Source organism: Thrips palmi, unplaced genomic scaffold (assembly GCF_012932325.1).
Source record: "Thrips palmi isolate BJ-2018 unplaced genomic scaffold, TpBJ-2018v1 HiC_scaffold_7, whole genome shotgun sequence".
Taxonomy (NCBI): domain Eukaryota; kingdom Metazoa; phylum Arthropoda; class Insecta; order Thysanoptera; family Thripidae; genus Thrips; species Thrips palmi.
In genome coordinates this window covers 8,895,337-8,918,483 of record NW_023144634.1, presented here as the reverse complement: position 1 = coordinate 8,918,483, position 23,147 = coordinate 8,895,337, and the positions used below count along the sequence as shown (strand labels likewise).

General features: G+C 51.9%; 4 protein-coding genes across 6 annotated transcripts; 2 read left to right on the top strand and 2 right to left on the bottom strand.

Annotated features, from left to right (window-relative positions):
* Positions 1–15: 15 nt before the first annotated feature.
* LOC117652644 (pleiotropic regulator 1) lies at positions 16–2,449 on the bottom strand. Its single transcript, XM_034397723.1, has 10 exons — positions 2,290–2,449; positions 2,036–2,142; positions 1,774–1,910; positions 1,435–1,697; positions 1,201–1,350; positions 924–1,118; positions 727–845; positions 434–635; positions 232–363; positions 16–156 (listed from the first exon to the last, which is right to left on the bottom strand). Exons 1-10 carry the CDS (start codon positions 2,296–2,298, stop codon positions 97–99), a joined length of 1,374 nt encoding a protein of 457 aa, XP_034253614.1. The 5' UTR covers positions 2,299–2,449; the 3' UTR covers positions 16–96.
* Positions 2,450–2,729: 280 nt separating this feature from the next.
* Positions 2,730–9,226, top strand: LOC117652643 (cytochrome P450 CYP12A2-like). The gene is made up of 13 exons (XM_034397722.1): positions 2,730–2,896; positions 4,113–4,324; positions 4,501–4,623; positions 4,965–5,184; positions 5,263–5,396; positions 5,523–5,632; positions 5,705–5,821; positions 7,245–7,321; positions 7,410–7,611; positions 7,793–7,961; positions 8,046–8,294; positions 8,368–8,574; positions 8,701–9,226. Exons 3-13 carry the CDS (start codon positions 4,504–4,506, stop codon positions 8,809–8,811), a joined length of 1,716 nt encoding a protein of 571 aa, XP_034253613.1. The 5' UTR covers positions 2,730–2,896; positions 4,113–4,324; positions 4,501–4,503; the 3' UTR covers positions 8,812–9,226.
* Positions 9,227–9,751: 525 nt separating this feature from the next.
* LOC117652646 lies at positions 9,752–11,775 on the top strand. Of its 2 annotated transcripts, none has more exons than XM_034397727.1 (7): positions 9,752–9,910; positions 10,188–10,269; positions 10,352–10,589; positions 10,687–10,921; positions 11,031–11,126; positions 11,206–11,347; positions 11,431–11,775. In XM_034397727.1, exons 1-7 carry the CDS (start codon positions 9,875–9,877, stop codon positions 11,730–11,732), a joined length of 1,131 nt encoding a protein of 376 aa, XP_034253618.1. In that variant the 5' UTR covers positions 9,752–9,874; the 3' UTR covers positions 11,733–11,775. The 2 variants fall into 2 exon arrangements, with proteins under 2 accessions (XP_034253618.1, XP_034253619.1); XM_034397728.1 differs by having other exon boundaries at positions 9,806–9,941.
* A 215-nt stretch (positions 11,776–11,990) lies between these two features.
* Positions 11,991–14,795, bottom strand: LOC117652645 (lipoyltransferase 1, mitochondrial). 2 transcript variants are annotated; one of them, XM_034397724.1, is made up of 6 exons: positions 14,100–14,795; positions 13,852–13,959; positions 13,287–13,500; positions 12,971–13,195; positions 12,701–12,873; positions 11,991–12,619 (listed from the first exon to the last, which is right to left on the bottom strand). In XM_034397724.1, exons 1-6 carry the CDS (start codon positions 14,622–14,624, stop codon positions 12,602–12,604), a joined length of 1,263 nt encoding a protein of 420 aa, XP_034253615.1. In that variant the 5' UTR covers positions 14,625–14,795; the 3' UTR covers positions 11,991–12,601. The 2 variants fall into 2 exon arrangements, with proteins under 2 accessions (XP_034253615.1, XP_034253617.1); XM_034397726.1 differs by having other exon boundaries at positions 12,701–12,864.
* Positions 14,796–23,147: the final 8,352 nt, after the last annotated feature.

Genomic DNA, 23,147 nt, shown 5'->3' with positions numbered 1-23,147 from the left:
ATCCGAATAAACGTGTTACACTATGAAATAATTTTAATTCCTAAGATTCTTTGTCATTTACAAATAAAAATTAACAGGAGGTCAAAGTCAAATCCTTTAGTATTTTCTTCGCTTCAAAATTTCAGGGCGCCAGTTGATAGGGTGAGTTTCCTCAGTCTGCAAAATATTAACATCTTAACAATGTACAACAACAATTTGCCATAGAAGGTCAAAGACATAAGATGGACTTACAGCTGTGTCATCTTCTTTGTAAATTTTGATAGTTTTATCAGCTTCGCAGGTAATAAGTCTGCTGCCTGATTGGTCATAGCTCATGGCAAATATTCCAGACTCATTGTCCATTGATCCAGGTTGAACAGGTGCCTAAAAAACAGAAATTATATAAGACACAGGCAGGTAGACAGACACAGACTCCTATGCAGAGTGGTCAAACCTGTAGTCTCTGGAAGTTATATCCTGTTCGCCAATCCCAACAGTGAAGAGTTCCGTTATCACCGCCAGAGACTAGAACTCCCTCAGGATTCACGGCCAAGCAATTTACAATTGCGTTATGTCCAGATAAGTTCTGGATGAACTTTCCTTCAGGACACATCCATTGCTTAATGTTGTCTGGAGACGCAGATGCAAACATATACCTGGGTGAAAAAAAAAAAAACATTCAAAACAATCATGAAAATGAACATTCCAAATGTTGCTTCACCTCTACAGCTTACAAAGTTTACTCACAATGTAGGATGGAATACAACAGAGCGTACACTTTTCTTGTGGTTTGTTAAAGTACATCTTGACTTTCCTGCTGCTAAGTCCCACAACCGAATAGTACAGTCATGACTACCTGTCACAACCTGGAAATTAAAAAATACGCATGTCTTCAGTAGAAGATCAACACACACAAACTTTAAACACAAGTTAAAGTTTCGTACCTGAGGCTCAGCTACTTGGCTGACAACACTGGCTATAGTGTTTGTATGGCCTACTAAAGTGTGGACATTAGCTTTAGTCCTCATATCCCACACTCTTGCTGTGGTATCACGTCCTGCAGTTATCAAAACATCAATTGTTGGATGGAGTGCAAGTGAATAGACTGCACTTAAGTGGCCATGGTATTGACGGATGACCTACATTAATTGTAAACATTTGAATCAAAATGAAAACTTTCAATCAACTGATAATTTTGATTTGATTTTGACAACACATTACCTTGTTGTACTCTAAGTCCCAACATTTCACCATTTTATCTTCTCCACAACTGAACAAATATGGATGTCGTGAGCTGACTGCCAAGCCACGGACATTGCTGATGTGACCAGTCAAAGACACTTTCAAGCGTCCACTTGCCAAGTCCCAAATCTGGAGCAAAGTCAAGACAAAAATGTATGATTCAACTCATGAAAATGTAAGAACAAAAATTGATGCTACCTGCTGGTTGGTTACCTTGATTACTCTGTCATTGGATCCTGTTGCAAACCACTCATTACCTGGTTCAACAGCAACACAACGAACCCAACCCAAGTGCCCAGAAATGACACGATACAGCTTCCATGGAGGGTGCCATTTGGGCTTTGGCATAGTAGGGGCCTTACGGGGAGCGAGAGCTTGTGTACCTGGGCCTCCTGATGGTGTTGAGGATACTGCCAATGTCCCAGGCATAGCTCCAGAGACTGGCATATTGACAATGTCACCAGGAATACTTCCATCTAAAGAACAAGCAAAGACTCATTACACATTTGCTGAAAAAGAATTTTTCACACTAGCAGACAGAAAAATGACAACCTGTGATAGCTAAAGGTTGTTTCTCTGTGGTGCCATTTGTTATCATTGGCGGCTGAGGTTTAAGGGCATTTTGTTTTACTCGGTCCATCACTAGGCCATAGGTATCTCTGGCTTTAACAGCCTTCCGTAAAGTTTCTCTAAAAGTAGACAATAGTAAAGAATTTGTTAAACGACTGGCTAAGTTGTAAAATAAACCTGATAATTGCGACATTCAATTTAAATGAAGAGTTAAACCATTGACATGCGAACTGCGGGTACTTACGCTTTCTCATCAACTGGTGGCAACATGCCTTGGTTGCTGATGAATACATCGTGTGTTCTTTTTAACGAGCGGAAAACTAATGTGTGAACGGAATGCCTCTGGACGTCCTGAATTATAAAAGAAAGAACATGGTAAACAGACAGCAGCAGGAAAACATAACCTATACGTTCACAACATAGAGAATCCCACAATTACTAGTAATGGATCATCATGTAACAATTATGAAATTCTGTTAAAACAGTCGCACTTATTACCTCCATCATTTTAATAGAAGAATTCCGATAGAAAACAACAAATTAGACTTGACGTTTGAACATCGGTGCGTTCTTTCCTTCACCGGCAGCGGCGTCACAACAAACAAAAGGCTGTGGTGTGCCAACAGTGGTACCAACATGAAATACTGAAAAAAACACTGAACTATGCCATTTATTAATATTCGATTAAGTATAAGCATTAGCATTTGCATTCAAAAACAGCACTTTAAAAACATTTACAAGAACGGGTGTCAATAATTAAGCTGGAAACCTGAGAAAGTCCTGGCTTGCTAGTTGCGGCGGTTGCTTCGCAATGGATCCCTTCCGGGAGTCGTCCTTGAAACGGATCGCGGGTTTGACGAGAGGAGTGCGAGAGAGACAGAGCGGTTGTTCTACTGCGAGGGAGGGGGAGTGGCAGTGCATTCGGGGGCTCTAGAGTTGTGCCCATCGGGTCAGTGTAGGTCAGCTGGGAACGAGAGCAGCGAGAGCGGCAAGGAGGGAGCCTAGACGCCACGTTGCCTTCGATCGCAGCCAGGATCTTGACGCGGTTCATGGGGAAGGGCCCTGCTTCTGCTCGCCTCCAGTCCTTCCCAGCTCGACATCCGCGGTAAGGGCGTAAGGGCCGGGCAAGGCCGCCTCGTTTAGTGAGCAGACGCGCGGCCGGCGTCGTCTCGCTTGCCGACTGGTTTACAGTGTTGGCGCGCTTGGTTTTGACGTTTCGCTTTCCTCGGGGTGTTCTTGGCGGTCTTAGGGACTCAAGTTGTGGAGGTGCGTCGCCATGCCATAGGTCCCTGGCGGGCCGGGAAGTTTTTGGTGGAGTGCTTCCTGTTCCTTGGATGTTTTGGGGGAAGTGCGCCCCAACTAAACGGAACCGGCGGGAGTGGCGCGCGTGCGCGGGAATGTCAAGGTCCCGGCCGCCAGCCGCCCGATTTCGAAGGATCTCTCTGTCTCTCTCGCACCCACATGGAACGCCCCTTGAGTGCGACAGAGACAGAGCGAGGAATCGATTCTTCGGAAAGGCAGGGCCCACCCCCTGTCGCCGCCTAGGCTGCCCTGGCTACCCAGGCCGCAAGGTACCTTGGCCGAAATGCGGCCTCCGCACCTACCCGAGTAAATCTTTTCTGTTATTACTTTTATTCTATTTTTTCGTTTTCACTATTCAACCCCGAGCGCATCTATCAAATGAGGCCTTTTGTTGGAAGGTTCGAGGCTTTGAACTGGCTTAGAGATGTTCGCGGGAAAGGACTTAAGGCCGGCGGGTGGGCGTTGTCTCGGGGCTGTTGTTGTCGGCTCAAGTGCATGTGGACCCGCGGTAAATATTGCCCTTCAGGCGTCTTGTTTGTCCCACCCGCCGTCGCACTGCCACACTGCCACGTATCGCGATTGGACGATATCGCACACGATATGGCGGAGGAGAAACTGTCGCAACTTCGCGACGTGCCGTTGCAGTGTTGCCCAGTGTTGCCAACGCACTGTCATCGGTGCGGAAAGGGTTGGTTAGGTAGACTAGCATGATTATTTGTTGGTGACGCGTGAGTCGCTGGAGCGCCAGCTGGAGCGAAACTGTCTCTGTGGTAGTTTCCCCCTCACGGCACGCTCCATATGAGAGCGAGAGAGACAGAGCGCCGCGCTGCCGTTGTGTGTGGCGCTGCCCCGTTTCCGCGATGTGAGTCAGTCCCGGCGATGCGTTGACACCGTTGACACGTTCCTTGCGTTGACGGCCGCCATCCTCATCCTGGTTCTCGTTCGTCTTTGGTCGCAAACAGAACTCTCATTCCGAGAGTCGCGCCGTCTCTCTCGCACTCACGGATCCTCCCCCACAGGTGCGAGAGAGACAGAGCGACGAAGACGACGCGCGGAACCAGTCTGCACCGAGATAAAACGGCCTCGCCTCTCGCGGGGGCCGGGCTTTGAACCCGCGGCTCGGCCGTCTGGACGGCAAGGCAAAGCAGGGCAATTGAGGACGCAGCAAGCAAGCTGCAGAGAGCAGGCGGCCTGCAGGCCGGGGCAGGACTCGCGCCGTCAACTCCAACAGGTGCGGATCCAGGAGTAAGGCAGGGGCTTACTTTTGCCTGCTTCCAGGGACAAAGTAGTGATTTTTGCCTGCCTTTCGGGCGGCCCACCCTGTACTCAATGAGCCCTTCCCAGGATCGGCGCCTGGACTCGCAGCTGCACTGCAAGTGCGCTTGACGACCCTCTGTAAATTCGCAGGTGATGCCGCCCTCGGCGCCGACAGTGTCCAGCATGGCCAGCATGGCCACCTTGACGGGACTGCTGCGACGCAGCCACCGGCACGGCGCCGCCACCACCAGGGCCGCCAGGCGGACAATGACGGTAAGAGCGTCCTTCAGCAGGTCGCGGGTTCGAATACTCGCACTTGGCAATAATCTTTTCTCGCTGCGTAGAGCTATGCGTATCGATCTGAATTTGCGGAAACGCAGCCCCAAGGTCCAGCACGCTATCGCTGTGTGTCGCTATCGCTAACAAAGGCCGCGACGCCAGTACGAGTCGCGGCTACCGGATGAAATGACACTGCAAAATCCCTCGGCAAGTTGCCGAAAATCCTTGATCCCGGAATCCTTGACACACACTTCAAGTCTCCTCACACTGTGAACCAAAAGTGCAGACAAACTTGTGCGAAGCTCATAATTTTCAATCTTGGGGTGATTGCGCAGGGCGCGCAGGGCCTCCACCAGCAGGGCCCGACGACGTGGTCGCGGTGCCGCAGCACGCTGGCCGCGCCCTTGCAGCGCACCGACGTGGACGCGCTGGGCCAGCAGGGCCTGGCCACGGGGCAGGAGCGCGACGCCGACTGGGACTCGGCCAAGCCCTTCGACGAGATCCCCGGGCCGAAGCCGCTGCCCGTGCTGGGCAACATGTGGCGGTTCGTCGTCGGTGAGTGTACCTCTGCACCACTACCTCTGTGTTTCCAAGGGACCGGTATTTTTGTCTAACTTTCGACCTTTGTGACAGGCGACCTGGCCAAGGTGCCGACGTCCGACCTGCAGCGGAGGTTCCTCAATGACTACGGCACCATCATGAAGCTGTGCGGGCTGCCTGGACGCAAGGACCTCGTGTTCGTCTTCGACGCCGAGGCCGCGGAAAAGGTACTTGCTGTGGACGGGGAAAGGGGGGAGGAGGAGCAAAAGTTGCCTACTTGCAGGGGGCAGAGTGCCACCTTTTGCCTTCCACCAGCGAGACAGCTTGGCGCATGAACGATTTTGCACACCCAGGTTCTGCGCAACGAGGGCATCTGGCCCATCCGCATCGGCCTGGAGAGCCTCGGCTACATGCGCAGCCTCACGCCAGAGAAGTTTGAGGACGCCTGGGGACTCGTCAGCACGTAAGCCACTCTTTGCTCTTTGTCTCGTCCTTGTTGGTGAGGGTGGTCTCATTATCCTAAACGTATCCGCAGACAGGGCAAGGAGTGGGCCTCGTTTCGCACCGCGGTGAACCAGACCATGATGCAGCCCCGCAACGCCAAGCTGTACGTGGGGGTCATCGACAAGGTCAGCCAGGAGCTCATCGACAGGTCAGTAGTCCTTAGGCCAGTGGTTCTCAACCTTAGGGTCGCGACCCCAAGCGGGGTCGCGAAATTTTTTTAAGGGGTCGCGGCGATGCTGGGGTCGTGTTTTAGGCCGATTTTAAGCAGCCACTGCGTCTGATCCGAGGCGGGCATTTTGCTCCCTCAACGGGCAATCGGTCTTTGGACCTTCCTTTAGCATGCCTTTGTTACGGAGTGCAATTATCAGTCTTAGTTTGGGAGCAGTATTGTCTCAAAGTTGGCCGAAACGCTCAGAAATGTCTATGAAAAATCGTGTTTTGGGCCGATTTTAAGCAGCCACTGCGTCTGATCCGAGGCGGGCATTTTGCTCCCTCAACGGGCAATTGGTCTTTGGACCTTCCTTTAGCATGCCTTTGTTACGGAGTGCGATTGTCAGTCTTAGTTTGGGAGCAGTATTGTCTCAAAGTCGATCAAACGGTCGCAAGTGTCTTTGAAAAATCGTTGTGACTATTTTGGTCAACTTCGAGACAATACTGCTCCCAAACTAAGACTGATAATCGCACTCCGTAACAAAGGCATGCTAAAGGAAGGTCCAAAGACCAATTGCCCGTTGAGGGAGCAAAATGCCCGCCTCGGATCAGACGCAGTGGCTGCTTAAAATCGACCCAAAACACGATTTTTCATAGACATTTCTGAGCGTTTCGGCCAACTTTGAGACAATACTGCTCTCAAACTAAGACTGATAATTGCACTCCGTAACAAAGGCATGCTAAAGGAAGGTCCAAAGACCAATTGCCCGTTGAGGGAGCAAAATGCCCGCCTCGGATCAGACGCAGTGGCTGCTTAAAGTCGGCCCAAAACACGATTTTTCAAAGACACTGCTGACCGTTTCGGCCAACTTTGAGACAATACTGCTCCCAAACTAAGACTGATAATCGCACTCCGTAACAGAGGCATGCTAAAGTAAGGTCCAAAGACCAACTGCCCGTTGAGGGAGCAAAATGCCCGCCTCGGATCAGACGCTGTGGCTGCTTAAAATCAGCCCAAAACACGATTTTTCATAGACATTTCTGAGCGTTTTGGCCAACTTTGAGACAATACTGCTCCCAAACTAAGACTGATAATTGCACTCCGTAACAAAGGCATGCTAAAGGAAGGTCCAAAGACCAGTTGCCCGTTGAGGGAGCAAAATGCCCGCCTCGGATCAGACACCGTGGCATGTTAAAGGAGGGGTCCCGTGGGGTCGCGAAATTTTTCCTGGGGGTCGCGGAAATTTTTGGCTTCAAATTTGGGGTCGCGAGCCGAGAAAGGTTGAGAACCGCTGTCTTAGGCACGTACCTTGTCCGAATCAACCCCATTTGTCGGAATGAAAATAACGCTAGATTGTCTGCAGTATGTACTCCGAGCAGGACAAGAACTCACTCTCTCCTTGTGTGCATGGATTTTGCAGGATGCGGTTCGTCCGGGACCCTCAGAACGTGATGCCGGACGACTTTTACAACGAGCTCAGCAAATGGGCGCTGGAATGTAAGTGCACTGCGAGCCTCCCCGTCAAACGGAACGTCCGGTGCGTTTGTCTTTTGTTTTTCCACCGTTTCATTTCGCCTTGCCGCAGCCATCACGTACATCGCGCTGGACCGGAGGCTGGGCTGCCTGGACAACAACCTGAAGCCCGACTCGGAGGCCCAGCAGATCATCACGGCCGTGCACACCATCTTCGACTGCCTGTTCTGGCTGGACGTGCAGCCGTCGCTGTGGAAGGTCGTGCGCACGCCCACCTTCTACCGGATGAAGAGGACCATGAACTGGTTCTACGGGTAAGCACCCTCCGACGCGACTACGGGGCGCCGTGGAGATAGGCAACCCAACCGACACGTACAGCACATGTCGTTGCTGGACGGGACGGTCGTGTCAAGTCCAAACGACACGGTGTTCGAACGAGGCGACATTGAGCGAGAGAATGACAGTGATGGGCAACCCCGTGTGCCTTCCGTGCAGAAAGGTGTTCGGCTTCATCGAGGAGGCCATGGACCGCCTCAAGGCCATGACGCCGGAGGAGCGCGAGAGCCACGAGTACAGTGTGCTGGAGAGACTGCTGCTGCGGAACGACAACCCGAGGATCGCCGTCACCATGGCCCTGGACATGGTGACCGCCGGCGTGGACACGGTAACGCTCGTCTGCTGTCTGCACTGGTGAAACTGCAACTCAGTTGTGTCGGCGTCGTCAGTGACCTTGACTCTCCTCCCGCAGACGTCCAACACCTCCGCCACCGTCATGTACGAGCTGGCCAAGAACCCCGACAAGCAGCGGAAGCTGCAGCAGGAGCTGGACCGCGTGCTGCCGGACCCCAGGGAGCCCGTGACGGCCAGCAAGCTGGAGGAGCTGCGCTACCTCCGCGCCTGCATCAAGGAGGCCATGCGCGTGTCCCCCATCATCGTCGGCAACCAGCGCATGGCCGTCAAGGACCTGGTGCTGTGCGGCTACCAGATTCCCAAGGGGGTCAGTACACTCTGTGCACCGAGCTTACCACTCTTAACCCTCACCTAACGCTGGTGCTGCTCCTTTTTTCCAGACGGACGTCCTGTGCGTGCACTCCGAGATGGTGAAGGAGGAGCAGTACTTCCCCCGCGCGCGCGAGTTCATCCCGGAGCGCTGGCTGCCGGAGGGCGACCACCTCAAGGCTCTGCACCCCTTCGCCAGCATGCCGTTCGGCTTCGGGCCGCGCACTTGTGTCGGCCGCCGCTTCGCGCAGCTCGAGATGGAGACCTTCCTGGCCAAGGTGGGGGGACGAGGCGAGGCGAGGCGAGACGAGGCGACTGCACTGGAAACCTGTTATACTTCATTTAAGGCATCTTAGGACAAAGTCGCTGATTCCTTCTGTCCTCTGCTTTCCCACTGTTCACAGGCCTTCCGAAACTTCAACATTGGCTGGAAGGGACCCCCACTGAAGAAAGAATTGAAACTTCTGTACAGCGTCGCATCGCCGCTCAAGTTCGAATGTGTGGATAGAGTATGAGGCCACTATCGACTTTACTGGCTGTCTGGTCATGAAGAAAACTTTTTGAAACCTCATTGGAGGAAATTATTCTGTTGTCAGTGGCTCTTTATCACTGGTGAGAAGCAGCCTCAGAAATATTGTTGTAACTCTCTTTGGCTGCTTTTAGGGGCATGATGTGGCTATGAGGACGTTCTTTCTCATTTTACTGGTGCATGTTAAGCGCTAAATAAGTATTGTGATATTTAATTTAAAAAAAAATTAAATTGTGTTCTGTAATAGATTTTATGAATCTCGTGCGGCACAGAATACCCGTTACCTACCCTGTGAGATGATATTTTTGTATAGAGCATCTATTATTAAGTACTGAACTTTAAATAAACCATTTTGGGGAGAGGAAGAAGGACCTCTCACAAATAAAACTCTGCAAGCCCGATTTTGATTATTGTTAGCTCCTCAAAGACCATTGAAGAAACGGAAGCCCAGCACCCCACCCCTGCTCGGCCACGCCTCCGCATCCCGCACCCTCTGATGTATGCTTCAATCGTCAAAAGAAATGATACTCAGCGCAAGGGACTTCCCTTCAGGAGCTGCAGACGCTGCACAGATGGAAACAAAGAGAGATCGTTCCTAGTAGCTGCATGGATTGATCAAATGGCGTGAAAACAAATTTTTTCCTTGTGATGTCGCCTTTTATTATCCACGCACTGACAATTCGAACACGACAGCACAAAAAGGTTTAAAACGCGCTCCACGACCCTCTTTGCCTTTTGGCGGGCCAGGTTTGAAACTACCAGCAACATAACAACATCAAAAATCATCTAAAGGAAAAAAAACTGGGAGGAGAAAAATAATAATAATAAAAAGGAAACATAAACTGATTTCGATATTTTCAGTTTGGATAAAGCAAAATCCAAAGATACATTTTTTTACTGTCCTCTTGAGTCCATTTTATGTTTGAGAATTGAAGTTAGTGGGTGGTATCACACAATCAACAATAGTGGGTACCCGCTGTTTTCAATTTGAGTCCGAAAGTCTCTTTGCGTTACCCGTTGCTGCCCTTTGTTTTGCCGTTTCAATTTTTATGTCGGTTCAGAGCGTTATTATACATTCAACCAAAGTAAGTAGTCTGCTGTCAACATCGATTTACAGTTAAGTGCGAGACCCTTCAGTAACGGACGTTGTTAGGTTATGTTGATTTCTTGTTTTGGTGGTTTTGTACAGTCAAGCCAATTTTTTAAAATTAGAAACAATGGTGTGGTATTCTGATCGTATGACATCAATTATTACTCATAAGACACATTGTTAACAAACATTGAGGAAAGTCGGTCGCTTATGGTAAATTTCTGTGAAGCCCCAGCAACGCAAATGAGACTAATTTAAAGTTCTTGTTTCAGGTAAATTTTTCCCAGACTTCCATCATGTTAGACTCTGATTCCGATTCTGACGATGGCATTTTACGTCCTAATGGCTACGTCGGTGAGTAGTTTTGTTCCTGGATTGTTTTCAATCATGTTTCATTTTTTTGTTTGCGTCTAAATGTCCTCGGTTCTACCTTTAGATGTGGATGTGGACCTCGTTGATATAAGCTTTGGCGGGAGAGACAGCGGGGGCCCTCCCCCTGCCAAAAAGACCCGTAGGGGTAAAAAGGGCAGAGCTGCTGCCAGGCAGTCACTTGATGACACAGACACTCCTAGTCCATTTGCCGATTCTTCAGCGACATTCGAGGATTCCCCTTCCTTCACCATTCCTGACGATCCGGAACCAAGTCCTTGTCCAGATGACTCAATAGTCATTCAGTGAGTATAATTCTGCGGCAGTACTTCACTCTATGTGGTGGTAAAAATTGTAATTAGGAAAGCACAAGAAGTAACTCTGATTGTATTTTGCCGTCAGGGAGGAAAGGGATGAAGTTTCTCTCGAAGATATTTGCGACAAAGTGAGACGTCAGCATGATAGGAAGATTGCACAAACTTCTAAGCGGGCAACACGAACATCTCGCAGAGCAGCTGCCAGAGGTGGTAGGCCTGTAGAATTGGACAATGAGGAGAGTATAGTAATCTGTCCTGAGGACAGTCCTGAAGATGTATTCGATTTGTCATTGAACCAATCTAGTTTTTGCTCTGATGTGGTAAGTACATTTTCATAATATTTAGTGAACCGTCTCTGTAACCCGCTGCTCTGTTTTCATCCTTGTTATGATGGCTACATGAAATCTCAAAATATTTGCTTGGTTCTAGGATGACAGTACAGCACAGTCTGAGGAACACAATGTGGAAGTCTCTATTCGAGTCGTCTGGAAAGGATCAAATACAAAAAAGTTTTCGTTGCGCAAGGTATGTATGCACTGTATATTCAATCACTTACACTTCACAGCTGCTCAGCTCTGTTAATCATAATGTTTCTCTTTTTTAGTATCAGAAGATCAAAGAAATTTACACTTATTATGCCAATCTAGAAGGAGTTGATGAGGGAAGAATATTATTTACACTGCGTGACAAACCAGTGACACCAAATGACACTCCCATGACTCTTAACATTGGAGTTTCATCTCTGGGTAAGACCTTTGGTACTGTCCTGTATATGACCTATTTCAATCAGAATCAAATGAATTCCTGATTTAAATTTTCCTTTATTTAGAAGGGGGAGTGATCGATGAGGCTGATGTGCCATCTCACGGTGCCCAAAATGCAGACTCTGAAGCCCAAGAAGATCCCAATGCTCTAAGGCTACAAGTTCAGAGGAAAGGAATGAGAGATAAGCATACAGTCTATGTGTATCCTCATGAAAAGATATCTGTACTGATATCTAAATTATCTGAGGATTTGAAAATACCTGTCAGCTCTTTCAAACTCAAGTTCGATGGGGATTTCCTGTCCCCTGATTCTACTCCAAATGATCATGATATGGAGGGAGATGAATGTATTGATCTAATTGAATAATGAATCATTGTGGAAGTTCTATTAAATTGTGGTTCCTTTTTTTTGTGTTGACTTTTAATTCTTAACTTATACGCCAAAGGGGAATGTTTGAGTTGGTTTTAATATTTTTATATGAAGATGTTGTTAAACACTGTTTCATTATTTATAGAAAATTCCTCAATAGTACTATGATTGGCTGTACCGTGTCAATGAAATTTATGTGTTTGTTATCATTCCTGAAATGGTAACTGAGTAAAAGGCTTCAAAAGACAGTCAAAATAAAAATATTAGTAAAGTATTATTGTAATTTTCTTTTACAATTTTAACAATGAATGTATCCTACACAATCATACTCTCTCCTCAAAAAGCTTAAGGCAGTGAACAGCTAATAAGCCCCATGAGTATCATTTCAGACAATACTTTTCAAATCCACAATAGTCAAAAAAATATAATCAGTACAATTTTTAATAAATAATACATACATACATACATTACACACAAAAAAACTCAAACAGTAAATGAGGTAAAATGATGTGAACTGAGTGCAGTAGAAGCAGAATTCATAACAAAAAAAATTAACAAAACAACAACTATATCACAACTGGAGAGTTACCACGATAATTTGGTCTGCATTGACTGGCAATCCCACCCCTACTACACCCATCATCCATCACTCAGAAAATTTGTGTGAATAACTGAAACACAAATTACATTCTTCACAAGCTCACTCACTCAATCACGCATATGTACCTTTGCAACAAGTAAGGACTTGAGAGAATATAGTTAACAAGAACACCTTACTATTCTAAACTGCGAATTCGACCCCGGCTTCCTCACCTTGAGTTATATTATGTATCTTCTTTCTCCACGAGAGGCCGGGGTGCACCCCGTCAAACAGCCATCATGGTCTGCAAATAGAAAAAAGTAAGATTTACTTAAAATAAATATACTGGCTTCCTCTTCCTGAACATGAAATTAATGATAGTTACCTGGCGCATACAATCTGCGACAAATCTCTCGCCTTCAGATTCGGAACAGTGGTCCTGGTCACTAGCATGATGAGCATCAGATTCACCAAGGGACTCTCCCAGGATTTCCATAGCAGATTCACAGAATCTTTTTCCACGTAGTGAGGTCAACACTTCCGCGTCACCTGTGAAACCTAAGTAAATTAATTAATTAATTATTTACTGTCTGAAATTTTAGAACAAATGAAAAAAGAGTGCAGAATATGTTTTCTTTTTTCATTGAAAAAGTACCTTTTGCAGTCATCATGCTAGGAGGTATCCTGAGGGTAACATCTTCAATAACACCTTTAACCACTTCCAATGAGATGGCCACTTCTTCTGCAGCTCCATTTGAAGGTGCCTCAGACTGGCGAGCCAGAACACCAGGCACAGGAAAGGATCGCGTCACGGTGAACTTTGGAGTCTTGCCAAACCGCCAAGCCCAGCTCACAAATTCTTCACGAATCTTGTCCAGACCTAGATTCAAATCAACCATTACTTTCAAGAACTTTGATAGTGAAGGGCAAAAAAAGCAAGACAAGAACCAAAGGATATGAGTGAGCCTTACCTGGGAACCAGTCTTCAGTAGGGTTGACAAGCTGGAAACCTCCTTGCTTTGATGCATAGTCCATTCCACCATCTTGTAAGCTCAGAGGAGAAGAGCGAAGGAACTCCCAGCCCAAAGAGCTAAGCATTTTTTCAACAGTCACATGGGGATTCACATCTTGCAAGTTCACTGTGGGGGACGGGACGCTCACTGTGGCATTAGTTTCAATCCCTTTCTGCAATGGAGAAAAATTTCACACCTTTCAGAAACAGTATTCTCATACACAGGCCAGGTAAATTTTGAAGATATTGGAGTTCAAGAATAAAAACAATCTCAAAAGGGAATTTTGAGGCCAACTAATGTTTTTGTTTCGGCCAGCAATATCGTGATTTTGAGAAAATAAAGAAACAGCAGCTTGGGCTATGTAATTATCCAGAACTGCAAGTACATCCAAGTATTTAAGACACTCAAAGTCAAGGAAAATTATCTCTGAGCGTCTTATGATGAGATTTCATTCTATTTGAATGCTGTCTACTGCATAAATCAGCATCAAACAAAATGTTCCCATTTTTTCATGAAAACTCACATCATGTTTGCAAAGGGTATCATGCAGAATTGACTTGTCCACATTGACGAGAATAGTACAGTGATGATAAGCGTTTGGGTTGCCCAACTTAGATGCAGTACCAGATATCTGAAAAAACAAACAAATTGAAAATTAGGATGGTGTACAAACATAAAGGCAATGCGAATGAAATATATATTAGGAAAGTCACTATGAAAATATAGCAAACTCGAAAGGGAGCAATAAATACGAGGTTACTATTTACTAACCTTGTTTCCATTGATGACAATATCTTCACGGGCGTTGACTTGACTGCGCAAGTTGAATTCTCTGAACAATGCTCTTGTCACAAGGTCCAGATTGCGGCGACGATTGTAGACATCTCGAGATGTGAAGAAAGTCAAGTTCAGGTTGCCACTGTCATGATAGACTGTGCCACCACCAGAGTTCCGTCTTGCAACTTCAACTCCTTTATCAGCAAGCACCTGAGGGTTGGCCTCAAGCCAAGGATTCTGGTGCCGACCAACAACTACAGTGGGTGAGTTCTGCCAAAGCATCAGAATGTGATGCTTGGTAAGGTCCATGTTACGATACACCCAATCTTCAAGAGCAAGGTTACTGAACACATCTCTGGACTGGGAGATGAAAACAGACTTCTTGATTTCCCCTTCAGGTGCTGTCTGCCCTGCTTTCTTGCTAGATGCCACCGAGTAATGTGCAGAAGGGTTGCGACTGGCAACAACAACCCTGAGGGATGCAAAGCGGCTTGCAGCGTTCTTCATCACTAAGGCCATTTTCACTTAATTTATGAATCAGAGTCCACACAAAATACTAGGGAGGTAATATAAACGTTCAGTAAACAAGAAATACGAGTCACAATGATAAAACAACTAGGTTATGAACAAATGTTATGGTGGTGCAGATGGGAATTAGTTATTAAAACTAGAGCTAGGAGTCTCTATCAGCACTGATGCTTCGCAGGGGTGGTCAGGGCAACCATATACTCGTGAACTGGGGGTGTCTGGTGCAGCCACTTCCAAGTCTGGTGCAGCTGACAGGTGCGGGAACGAATCACCAGGCTATCACAGTCTTTTCGCATTCCTCCTACTGATGGACCAGAGGTGTAGAGCACAAGCCGTTAGGCAGGGTGGAGGGGGCGGAGCGCCGGCGGCTTAAAGGTCTCCACTTTCGGGCCGTGTGGGATTCAAACGGCAAGGCGGCACTCGGTCTGGCGTCGGGGAAGAAGATCCGCCGTCGACAGAAGAATGGAAGTCGATGTCCGGGTGTCCGGGTGGCGCGAAGAGGCGAAAGCGCACGTCGTGGAGACGGCGGGGGCGGTCTTGCAGCAGCGGGGCACAGTGCTCAGAGCAGACTGGGGCTTCGGCGCCGGGACCCGGCGTTTTGTTGGCGGGGCGCGCCGGCTCGCCGCATCGCGGAAAACGAAAAAAAGCAATCGAAATGCGGCGGCAGGGCGTTGGGGTGGGGGTGACCAGCTGATAGACGGACTGCGTTCGCGCTGCCGCGCTGCCGTCCCCGGCGTGGCCGGGTGGCCGGGCCACGCGCCGTGTGCCTGCGACCCGGTGGAGGGCGTGGAGGGCAATTCGGAGGCGCCCCGTGGATCCGCGACGCCGCGCCGGGTGCCGATGGCAGCCGATGGCGGCGACCGGGCCTGTCGCGGGCCTGTCGGACACGACGTGACGTGTCACGTGTGCCCAGCTGAACAAACACACCACGGCACGTCTCCGTCTGTCTGCTGGTGGCGGCCATGTGGCGGCCAGCACGGACACGGAACGGCCAAGGTAGGCTGCCGTGACATGCACCCGCCCCCTTTTTCCCATTTCGCCGCAACATTGGGACAAGAGGCGAAAAACGTCGCGTTGCACCGGTTGCACCGTGAAACACGCACACTCACAGCTGGTGCCGGCCACCCTGTTTGTCCCCGCATATCGCCGGACGACTAGTCGGCTATTCAAATCGCTTGGTTAGACTTTGCCTATTCAGTAGCCGAGAATAGAATGGCCTCCTACTCGGTTTGGACGCACTGCAACGTCATGACCCGGATCCGAGATTCCGAGACCCGCAACCGGTTCCGAGACGGCACCGAGACGGTTCCGAGTAGGCAAAGTTTTGTGCCTAAAGAGAGCGATGCTTGGAACGCGCGCTGCTTTGTCAGTTTCGGGCCTTCGTCGGGCCTTTCAGGGACGCAGAGAGGGTCGGTTCAAACGGTGTCACGGTTTCTGGTTTCTGCGTCGCAGTACGCGTCGGATGGGCGGCGGATAGCAGACGCTGCAGGCGGGCGGCCAGGCAGACGAAAAGAAGAGCGACGGCGCTCGTGCGAATCTGGATTATAATAAGCTAATGGGTGTATCAGCCGCGAGTGACCTCGACTCAAGCGTCACGTGGCCGGCGTGGCCAATGGCGCGGCTTCGGCGTCGGCGTCCTTGTGCGCCGTGTATTTACAACGAGCCTCGAAAAGGCAGTGGAAGGCCCGTTTAAAATTAGACGGGCCGCCGAGTGTGCGTGGCGTGGCTGAAAACGGGCCTCACTCGTTCACTCACACCACACACCACGCATGCGATCTCTCCCCCTCTCCCCGCCCCTCTCTCCCTCTCTCTCCCTTCACCTAGGTGCGTCACCTGTTCAATATTCATACGACAATCGTAAAGACGAAATGAAGAAACCGTGAAGGGACTTATGCATCTTGAGGATCCACGGGGTATGCAATGCTCCCAATACCACAAGATAATGTAATCCTGTCCCTGCCCCGATTCTCTGCGCAGGCGCGTCGGAGGTGGAGGATAGAGGCTCCCCCGTGTCATTTCAAGTTAAACAGCCCCGGGCCACTAACCTGCGCTCGCCTGCGCTATCTCGTCCTTGCAACGGCCATGACCTTATTTTTCCAATCCGTATCGACAATTTACTATCGCCCCTATCTCAAACTGGCCGCGTTGTAAGATATTTTTCTCGGGCGACGGTGTATTTTCGTCTCGGGAAGGGCGAAGGGCTTTGCGAAGGGCCTTTCCTACAATCCTGTGCATCATCGGCTGTTTCTTCAGAGCGCGCCACCGTGCGTGGAGATCTCCAGACACCCGGCAGCTCGCCCGGCAGTGATGAGTGAAGTGCAAGTGGTACCGTAGGCCAGTGGCGGTTAGCTCGGCGGGCTGGGCCAGGACGTTACGGACGGAGGGAATGGAGCAAACTAGGGTCTTTGAAAGTCATAAGGGATGCATGAATTTGTCACGGGATTACTGTTGAGGGTTTGATGGTTGGATTAAAGGAGGCCAGAAGCTTGATGCAGTGCCATCCTCCTCAAAGACAGACTGATGGTAGTTACATTGGTTAGGTGAATTAGGGTGAATAAGGTAACAGTGTAGGTAACATGACAACAGTCACTAACTCTGGGATCCCCCTTCCCCTTCTCAGAAGGACTGATTGACGTCTGCCCAGATAATTCCAAGCATGAGGTGCAGGCGTGCTTGAAAATAAATACCCACACCGCAGAAGGCGCGACTAGCTTCGCGGCTGGGCCAGGCTGGGCCGGGCTGGGCGTTTCGGGCTTCGGGGACAGCCATAATCAGTCACGGAAATGGGAATAGAGGGCGCAAACAAGGCACCAGACGGCCAGGCCGGGCCAGGCCGCCAGCACTCGCACCAGCGGGCTCATAGAATTGCGTTGTTGTGATTGAATACATTGGTCACAAGATCTTTGGCAAGTTGAACAAAATTTCGTTTCGGGGTCAAATACCAAGGGTGAAACTGAGAGCGCACTGTATGCGGCCACTTAATCTCTCCGCGCCGCCACCGCCGCGTGCACACGTATCCGATTGAAGCGATGAGCAGGGTCTTTATTCAAAATAAAAAGGAACAAGGCGACTGTTTTTGCGTCTCTCCCTCGCGAGTAAACAGAACTGTTTTTCAAAGTGACAAAAAAAGTGGACGGCTTATTTTCGAGCTCGAGCGCCGAGGGGTGAGTCTAATAATTATGTAACGTTATGGTAGCGCGTTCTAGAAAGGATGAGGACGAATCAGGTGCGGATCCAGGATTTGTCTCAGGAGGGGAATGTTCCTGCCAAAACTTGTGACTCGGGCTGTGCCCAGCTGTGCCGCCAGACAGAAGCGCTCGATATTAATTGACTACAATGGGAGCGCGGTGTTGTTTACCGTCTGGTCTAGCGCGACTCGAGGCGGGGCGGGGCGAGGCGGCTAGGCTCTACCGCCGCCATGCCGCGGAGGCCGCGGTGCAGCAGGGCTTTGCCCTTTTGCACTTTGCCTCCTGGTCGGGCTGGTCGGGCCCCTGGCCGTGCTGCAGACTGATTCCGAGAGTCGTTTTCGTCGCTCTGTCTGCCTCGCACCTGTACGGGACGCCCCGTGAGTGCGAGAGAGACGCAGCGACTAAACAAGACTCTGGGAGTCAGTCTGCTGCCTCGCATTACCGCCAACAAGGCCAGGACAGCCAACCTTGGTCCGCCGAGTCCGGCCGAGTCCGTGAGTTCGCAGCCACGTGGTCTCGTACCTACACTTTAAATATCGTACGGTAAATACAAAGTGTACCTAGTGGAGGACGCTAAAAAAAAAATTCAACAAAATATCTTATAAAGTCGTAAAACGAATTTTCGAAGGTAACTGAGAAAGTCAGCTGGAGAATCTCACACAATACGCGACCGCTCCCGGGATTGGGGCACAAGGGCCTACGCAGCACACTGCTGTAGTTCTGAAGTGGACATTAGACAAAAGGTTACGTGAACAAGAGTGGAAAAGTAAATTATCCTAGCTCCCAGTAAAAATGTCTTATTTTTTTGTGGGTGCTCTGGTGGTCGCCGCGCTGTGCCGTGACACTGATAGCCTGGCTTGGGCTTCCGCCTGAGACATTAGAGGCTGCTTTGTTATGCACCCGGGCGGAGTTCTCGTTCTCTGTGGGTGTGTTCGTGTGTTCGGGGTTCGGCAAGTGGAGTGGCGCAGGCGATGGCCTCCGAGAGAGGTGTCGTTTTCATGGTCAATCTCGTGGCTCCGACGACTCGCGCCCTGAACCTTTTCCACTGTCCTTTCCAACTTTTGTATTAAAAATGTAATCCGCACTGACTCTGTGCAACGTGCTTGCTTGTGGAGACACCGAGAAAACGGCGTGTTTCGGCGGCCACCGAGAACACCGCGAACACGCGTTGGATTGTGCAGCAGAGTGCCGAAATCGGATGGCATCCGATTTGACCGCAGCCACCGCCACTGCCTCGTCTCGCTCGTCTCGTAGGTGGGAGGGGCGGGGGCGTGGTGTTGCGTGGGCGGGGCGTGGCGGGTGATACGTGGTAAGGGCGTGGCGGCAGCGGGCCGCAGCGTGGCGGGGCGGGGGCGGGCGGGAGTCAAGGCCCGCAGACATGTCCCCCCCCCCCCCCCGCCACGCTCTGGGGTCAGCATCGGCGCATTACCACGCTCCAGTGGGTGAGCATGCCCAGTGCACTGTGCAGTGCATGCAATGCCCGCTGCACCGCTGCACTAATCGCAATCGCCATGTCCGGCTAAAGGCCCCTTCGACTTTCTCTCGTCGGGCTCAATGGCTCGCTGCAATGGCTCGATGCGACGTACACTGCGCCTTGCATCGCCCGCCCCGTATCGCAGTGTACTTCTTCACCACGCTGCCCGTCCATCTGTCCGTGCGGCCACGCCGCGACCGCCGCGCGGGTTCGAGTACGGCCGCCGGCGGGTTTTGTTTTTCGGTTCGCGGATTCCGGTTTATCACGACCACGGGCTGGGGCTGCTGAAGCACGAGAACGGCAGGTCACTGGTCACGGCGGCAGAGCCCATGGGCCATGGATGGCAGTGCGGTCGTCCCGGTCGTCCCGGCTGTCGCCGTCGTCGTGGCAACCGGCCGGCCGTCCAGCACGCGGCATGGCGGCGTGGCGGCGTGGCGGCACGGCGCGGCGCTGCCGGCGAGGTCATTCACTCCATCCCGTTCGGACGATGACCTTTAGGCCAGCCTTTAGGTCCGGCTGGCCGCGCTATGCACGCCATGCCGCCATGGGCAGTCGCGATGACGTGGATCTAGTGGCGGACGGAACGCGCAGTGGTTGCAGTTGTCAGGCGCGGATACAGAGGGTGGGAAAGGGGTCTCTGCTCCCAACCTCCCCAAGTTTCCACCACAAAAAGTGCCACGGGCATTCGGGATCAACGCGCCCCGCGAGGTGCAGCAGCCTGGAGCGCCTGGAGGCAGGCCGAGCGCTGGGCAGGCGCGTGTCGCGGGCTGGCCTACCCTCGACTTCACAGGCGCTCTGTCGGAGCGTGCCTGGACAAAGGGATTGACATTGTGCCGGGGAAGTCGGCAAAACGGAGTCCAAACTTTGCACCCGCAGCCACCAAGATGAATTGGGGTTAGGGTTGGGGTTGAGTCACCCCCGGTGCCCGAGTGAACCCCCGGGAGTGAGTCAGCGTGTCGCCACTCGTCGGGGCGCTCTGGCGGCCGCGTGGGACTCGACGTGGCGGGGCGTGGCGGGGCGTGCACCGCCATCTCCCCGACGGGTGACTCGCGCTTCTCCATCGTTTTTTGACGCCGTTTCCCCTTGCAAAGAGGTCAGCAGACGGCGTGCCAAAACGTGTCGCAGACTTTGCAGCGTCGCTGTCGCCGGGACCGGGACCCGGGACAGGGACCCGGGAGGCGGCAGGGCAGCGCGTCCCCGTGACTCTTGACCGGACGGCGGCGACGTGGTGCCGGGGGCCGTCCGGGAGATGTGCCTACACTGTGAAAGCAGCGCCACACTTGAAACGCGGAGGTGTTGAATTTGCAGTCTCCGCACTTGGAAGTGCAGAGGGCGCCAGAAGGAAGGGAGGACAGTGTCAACCGCCGCCGCCAGGCTCCGCGTCCCGGCCGAGGAGGTAATGTGGCCCGGGGCGCAGACCGCGGCCAGACGAGGTGGCCGACGGTCACTCGAGCAGAGTACACGCCGAGGCACCTGCCGCTTGTCGCGCTCATTCACGCACCGAGACGGACAAACAGCCAGCGCGGCCAGAACCACCGACAAGTCGTCGGCGACGCTAAATCAAGCGCTGTGTTCCACATGGCTCTCACTTTCCCACGGACTCCTTGCCCCCTCTTCCCCCGCGGGGCGGGTGCGCTCCCTAGAGCTCCCGGACGGACTATGCCGCGCTGCGTCCAGCCGGTAAAACGATAACGTAAGTCGCGACGGACTTTACCGCTCTGCATCCACGCGGGGAAACGCATCGAAGGCTGAGCATATTATTAACCGAAAACTTTCGGCGCGACAGAAATAGACGCGCAATTTTATCCTTTTATCGCGGCATTTGAGAGACCTCGGGGCTCGTCCGGGTGGCCGGTGCAAAGTCTGCGCGCCGACGTCGCTGGCACACTGCCGCACAGCCGCGCATGCGCAGAAAGCCTCTGCTGCGCCCGCAGCGTCACCGACTCAAATTTGGACTCTTTCGCCGACTTATTTGAGTTTGGGTAGGTCTGCGCCGCGTCAGAACGAGTTCGGCCGACCACGGCGTCACGCCATGCCGAAAGAGAGAGAGGGGAGAGAGGCGGGGCGCGGCGGTTTTTCGGGGACGGTTTTAAGCCGGGGCTGAGGGATTGGGCGGATTGGGAGGCTTGGAGACAGGGTGAACCCCGATAACCCCAACCTCGGTGCTGATAGGGGCCGCTGCATGGACATGTGCCGACGTATCGGTGTCCATCGCCGACCGCTCCGGCCGCTCTGACATCCGCCCTTCGAGAGCCCTTCGAAAGCCCTTCGAGAGTTGGAATCGATGCACGTTTGCAATTAGCGTTTGTATCATGTTACGGGATAGGTAGGAAGATTATAAATGGAGCTCTGTTTGAAATTTCTAATTAAGATCAAGGTATCCCCATGAAGAACTTTACTAGCGGGTTGCGCGATTCATGATATATTTTCTCCATAATACAAAAGAAATTCAACAAAATATCTATAAGGTAGAGTGAATTTTCAGAGGTAAATGAACCACTCTAATTTAGAGAGAATTTTCACCATAATTTGCACGGCAAACGCAGTGCTTGGGATTCCCAAGGTCCAACCTGGAAAGGGGAATCTATTTTCCAGGAGCCGCCTCTAATTCCAGGCAACTACTTTTGCCGTGTGGATAATCTTCACCATAGGACTTTTAGAGTGCAGTCGGGGTTCTTACGGACGGACCGACGGACGAGGGAGCAGGGGCGAGAGAGGGGGAGAAGGGATATGCACGCGGGGCGGGTAGGGGGCGAGGGGGTGTGAATGGGGGTCCCGATAAGGCGTCACAAACAGCTCCGGCGATACGAAACGGATCGCCCTGTATCAGCACGGCTGGCACGCCAGGCACCGCCTTCCCTCCCCGGCGGGGCCGCGTGCCCTGGCGTGCCCTGGCGCACCCGCACGCCGCATTCCGTTTTGCCCTTTGAGCGAATCGCGAAAAATACGTGGGCTGGCGGAAGATTTCCGTTCCTGGTTCGGGTTCGCGGTTCCTTTCCGTTTGGCGCGGCTGCGTTGCTAGGCGACCTCTAGCGGCTCGCGGGGGGTCTGGCTGCTGTCTGGGTCCGCTGCGGTCCGGCGGCGCGCCGCGCGCTGACCGGGCTCCTCTGTGGGCGTGCCACGCCGTGCCACGCCGTGCCCCTAGCGTCGCCACGCAAGGGAGCATGGGCCTGTCGCGCTGTCTCCGTGCAGTCAGCAGGCTAGAAGGTCGTAAGGGAAAATCCGTTACCCGACCGGGCCGGACCGACCGGCGGAGAAACTTCGCGCAACTTTTCGCTCTGACCGCGCCGGAGAGTGGAGGCTGCCTGTCTCAAGGTGCCCAATGCGAGACCAACGCAACGCTACGAATGGTGCGATGCAGCGAGACATAGCGCCCAATGTGTGCTTATCGTGTACTCGTACAGAAGTGTACCACGCGCACTTTGGATCTTGTGGTGTTGTCAGATCGTCCACTACCGCATTTCGAATAGGTAGAGAGGCGTGAAGGCGGAGGGGGCGAGGATGAGACCGCGATGCGAGTCCGGGGTGGAGGCTAGGGTGCAGGGCGTCATGGTGGTCACCCCCGACCCGCCCCTTTGAAACGAGACGCTCTCGGTAGCGCCTGCCCGTCGCGCTGGGTCTGTCGGGTCGCGGAGAGGTGACGCCGGTTATGCAAGGCGCGGTGGACGCCACGGACACGGACACGTGACCCACCGGCCCAGCGCGCCGCTCAGCATTTTTGCCGCTCCGGGGCATCTTCTCAGCACACAGTGTAGGGGAGAGACAGAGCGGCAATGTGACGGTTCGGCTTTGCCAGCATCGCAGCCGCGGGACGATGTACATCATCAGGCAATGACTCGACTCTGCTCTAGA